This window comes from Nicotiana attenuata, unplaced genomic scaffold (genome assembly GCF_001879085.1).
Source record: "Nicotiana attenuata strain UT unplaced genomic scaffold, NIATTr2, whole genome shotgun sequence".
Taxonomy (NCBI): Eukaryota; Viridiplantae; Streptophyta; class Magnoliopsida; order Solanales; family Solanaceae; genus Nicotiana; species Nicotiana attenuata.
Window position 1 is genome coordinate 70,638 of NW_017673363.1, and position 4,161 is coordinate 74,798.

Below are 4,161 nucleotides of genomic sequence, written 5' to 3' on the forward strand. Positions count from 1 at the left end.
TCTCACCGCCTCTCACTTCTTTCTTTCTAACCCACATAGATCCCTCATCCTCTCTTAACCTAGCCCCTGCTATTCCCCCTCCTCTACCCCCCACGCAGTTCTGCCATTAATGGCTCGAAGAAGGCTCGGGCTCCTACTCCGTCATCCATGATGGCAAGCAGAAGAATATTGAAGATTTTTGAAAGAAATATGAAAATACACACAGATCTGAAAATAAATAGCTCTCAAACTTGATTTGCACCAAAAAATAACCACTAATGTTGGAAGATTTTGAAGTTTGAAGTTCTGGTCATTATTATTATGACCATGAAGTCTCGAATCTGAAATTGGGTTTGGATAAAAATCATAACTATGTAGCAGTTTGCATCAACACTGTATACTAGTGTATAATTGTGTATATGGATATACAAACACCTCTTATACACTATTATACATGTTTATACAAGTTATACAGTATTGTATAATTGTGTATAAATATGTATATTTGTGTATAATATTGTATGATTATATATTTTTTCAGTTTATAAGGATGTATATACATTGTTAGTGTGTAAGAGGCTTCTACAGAAGTTTGACACTTCCTTCTCTTCTTCTTTTTCGTGTAATGTGTTGTATGAGCGTTGGAGGGATTCTACAATTCATTTACCAAGTTTTTATTTTTTATTTTATCCTGTTGGATTGCTTCAGCAATTGCACATAAAAGTGTTTGAATTTCTTACCTTCAGATAATATGTATTATTCAGGATTTTTGAGTTGCGTTGTGGCTGATTTGCATTTTTTTTATCAAATGCTTAATAATCAAAGGAAATCAATAGAATGAAAACAACTGGTTGTATACAGAGGGAGCAAAATAAACTGTCTTTCGGGAATTAGCCAATATTTTATGGGCTATAGATTTGCAAAGTGGTATCTTGACTATTATGTAGCAAGTCAGGTGCGTGAGTTGTATTTATGTGAAATTATCCCTTTTTCTAATCCCTTTTTGGAAATTAAGTAAGGAGAGGATTGTACATGGATTCCCTAAAGTATGAGTCCGCAATGACCATACGGGATAAAATAGTTTAAGTTGTAAGTAGTGTGTATCAGTCCTTTTTTTTTTTGCTGATTAGTGTGTATGAGTCAGCTAATATGTACCTTAACTAATTCACTGGATATTAATCTCTGACACTAATATGGATAATTATATCATAAAATAATATTTATAGTTCTTTCTTGTCCAAGAAATTAAAGAATGAAACATAACATAGATCAGACAAATAAGAGAAAATCATCAATCTCTCTTTAGTTATTGAAACCAGAAACAAGATCTTATCACAAGAGAAAATAAATATACATTTTAAGCTTTTCATCTTATTCAACGGGCATCATACTTGCATTCAACGAAGAGTTGTTGATCAGTGCTTGTGGAAATCTGGATCCTTGACTACAGTCACTGGGCAGGTCGCATTAGACATTACATAGTTTGTCACACTTCCCAAGAATATCCTGTTTTACCAAGAGATACATATAAATATTAATGGCATATTAATTACTTGAATATTAAAAAGAGACCAAATTTTACCTAGTAAATTTAGAAAAATAGAAGTGGAAACTATGGACAGACAGTGACGTAGCTATATACGAAGGTTGGTGAGTTGAACACTCTTCATCGAAAATTATATTATGTATAAGAAAATTTATACTGGGTATAGAAATCAAAAGTTACTTATATATATATATATATATATTAAATCTTGAATATTCTTAGCAAAATTCCTGACTTCGCCACTATGGACAGATCAATTAAAAGTACCTTTGGATGGTAGTAAGGCCTCTGCTACCCATAACCAAAGAATCCAACTTCAGATCTTCAATAGCATCACATAGTTTCTCCCTAGCATCTCCCCAGTACAGTTTGGCGACAACATTTATCTATAGAAATATCAATGAGAAATAATTTAGAAAAATTAAGCAAAAGAAAATTAGCAAAATGAAAAAATGAAAAGTGTGATGATTGATGAAAAAACCTCTTTCTGCCTAGTAACAGTATCGAGCAAATCAAGAACATCAATATCAGTCTTCACATCATATTTCTCCAACACTTCTGTCTCCCTAAACTCCGCCAAAGGAATTAAAGCTAATAAAACAAAAGAAAATATCAAAGTATTAACACCCTGATACGCAAAGAAGTTAAATTTCAAAACGGAGAAAGAATTTTGGCACCATCGTATCACCTAAAATATAAATATAAATACAAATAACATGTCCATAAAAAGTAAGATTAGCAACGCAAGAAATAAACCAAATTACTTACTACAATAAGTTAAAATGTTAGAAATATAGGAAAACACAATTGAAGAAGAAAAAAACTTAGCCGTAAAACGTCGTCCTTAAAAAGAAATTGTATGTATATTCTTTAAGAGATTACAAGCAATTCTCTTTAAATTCTAACAAGCCAAAGTATACCGCAAATTAATTATGCTACTTCACGAGAGTCCTTATTTTTATAGAACTTTAGAGATGACCTTTTAATTAGAAGTCATTCTCTTTTGACCAACAAATATGTATGTTTTAGGGCAGCCCGGTGCACTAAGCTTCCGTTATGCAGGGGTTCGGAGAAAGGTCAGATCACAAGGGTTTATTATACGCAGCCTTACCCTGCATTTCTACAAGAAGCTGTTTCTACGGCTCGAACCCGCGACATTCTGGTCACATGGCAACAAATATGTCTGTTTTAAGCAGGGGCGAAGCTACCTGTTGAGTCCCACATCGACAATGAAGGGGACGGGTGGTCTCCTTATATGGACTTGGGCAATCCTCACCTCTTGAGCTCTCTTTTGGGGTTGAGTTAGGCCCAAGGTCCATTTATCACTACCGCCTATCAAGGGTGGCTTCATCGAAAAATTATATTGTGTAGTATATAGGCAAAATATTAGGTTTTAGAAATATATAACATATATTGAACACTCTTTATTGGAGTTTTTTTGTCCATTTCTTTCAAGTTTAAACACCTTTGAGAAAATTTCTGTCTTTGACCTGGTTTTAAAACCCCTAAATATTACAAACTAACTCAACATAAAAGCTAAGTCCATCCACAAAAGAAAGAAAAGAAGAACAAGAAAGGTTGAAGGGGTATCTTACGTGAACCAGATTGAGCCCAGAGCTTGTTACGTGACTCATTAGAAGAATGAGTTTTGATGTGGATGATGTAAAAGGTGTCGTCTTTGTCAGCTAAGTTATCTATGGCCCATTGCAAAGCAGTTTTGCTGCTCTTTGAGAAATCCATTGCTATTCCAATTGTCCTGTCTTTCACCATTTTTTGCTTACTGATTTCTTCTTCTTCTTTGTGGTTCTACTTATTATTTAAGAGATGAAGAGCACCTTTAATTCTTTTCGTGTGAAAATTGAAAGCGAAAAACAAGATACGCAAAAAGGTATAAAACAGGTTCGCTTTGGGCCAGCTATTTAAGGATTTCGTTTCCTTCTCTTCTTTTCTTTTTCAAGTATATACACAAAGATTTACGGATGGACAAAGTATAGTTAACCTTGTTGGAAATACATATACTTATTCGTATGCCTTGTTTGTAACTAACCACATCCGTTCATTATAATTAAGTACGTATTATATTAAGATTGTAGTATACATTAATTAACTAATTACTTAGTTAAGTTATGAAAGTGTCTGAAAAAAAACATATGTCATCTGCTTATTGATTTGGTGAACACGGAATGTGAATAAATTTTTTTGAGTTAGAATTGCTTTATTTATTTATTTTGTTTAAGTTTAAATACAAAGAAAGCAAACTGCAATGCTTTAATATTTTCTGCAATTTATTTTTCCTTAATGACTAATGAATGTTGTGTAGTTAATTTTGATAATCCTTTTTGGTAGTATAGTAAAGGGAGAATTTTACATGCATTCTCTAGGTTAATATAACTCAAATTTTTCCTATGATTTCAAATATCACTGAAACCTAATTTTCACATACTTTCTGTAACGAAACTACATTATAATCTCAGGTGGACAAGTTTGTCCGCGTAATTCTTTACGCCAAAATAGCCATATTTACCTATAATTTTTTACATTACCAACGCACAGAAAATCTTTATCTCAATTATATTAGATAATGAAGCTGTACTAAAAAGAATAGCCTTCAAAATTCTTCCTAGTGGCCCTGGTGT

General features: G+C 32.8%; 1 protein-coding gene across 1 annotated transcript; it reads right to left on the minus strand.

Moving 5' to 3' along the window:
- Positions 1-1,224: 1,224 nt before the first annotated feature.
- Positions 1,225-3,496, minus strand: LOC109216156 (universal stress protein PHOS32-like). The gene is made up of 4 exons (XM_019380285.1): positions 3,121-3,496; positions 2,007-2,116; positions 1,793-1,911; positions 1,225-1,485 (listed from the first exon to the last, which is right to left on the minus strand). The coding sequence occupies exons 1-4, from the start codon at positions 3,293-3,295 to the stop codon at positions 1,395-1,397; spliced, it is 495 nt and encodes a 164-aa protein (XP_019235830.1). The 5' UTR covers positions 3,296-3,496; the 3' UTR covers positions 1,225-1,394.
- Positions 3,497-4,161: the final 665 nt, after the last annotated feature.

What these genes read in the sequence shown, in the direction of transcription:
- LOC109216156 (XM_019380285.1), bottom strand. Translation starts at nt 3,295, where the DNA reads ATGGTGAAAGACAGGACAATTGGAATAGCAATGGATTTCTCAAAGAGC. An exon ending in CTGGGCTCAATCTGGTTCAC is followed by an intron (nt 2,117 to 3,120) that starts GTAAGATACCCC and finishes TTGTTTTATTAG; the next exon opens with CTTTAATTCCTTTGGCGGAG. An exon ending in CTGTTACTAGGCAGAAAGAG is followed by an intron (nt 1,912 to 2,006) that starts GTTTTTTCATCA and finishes ATATTTCTATAG; the next exon opens with ATAAATGTTGTCGCCAAACT.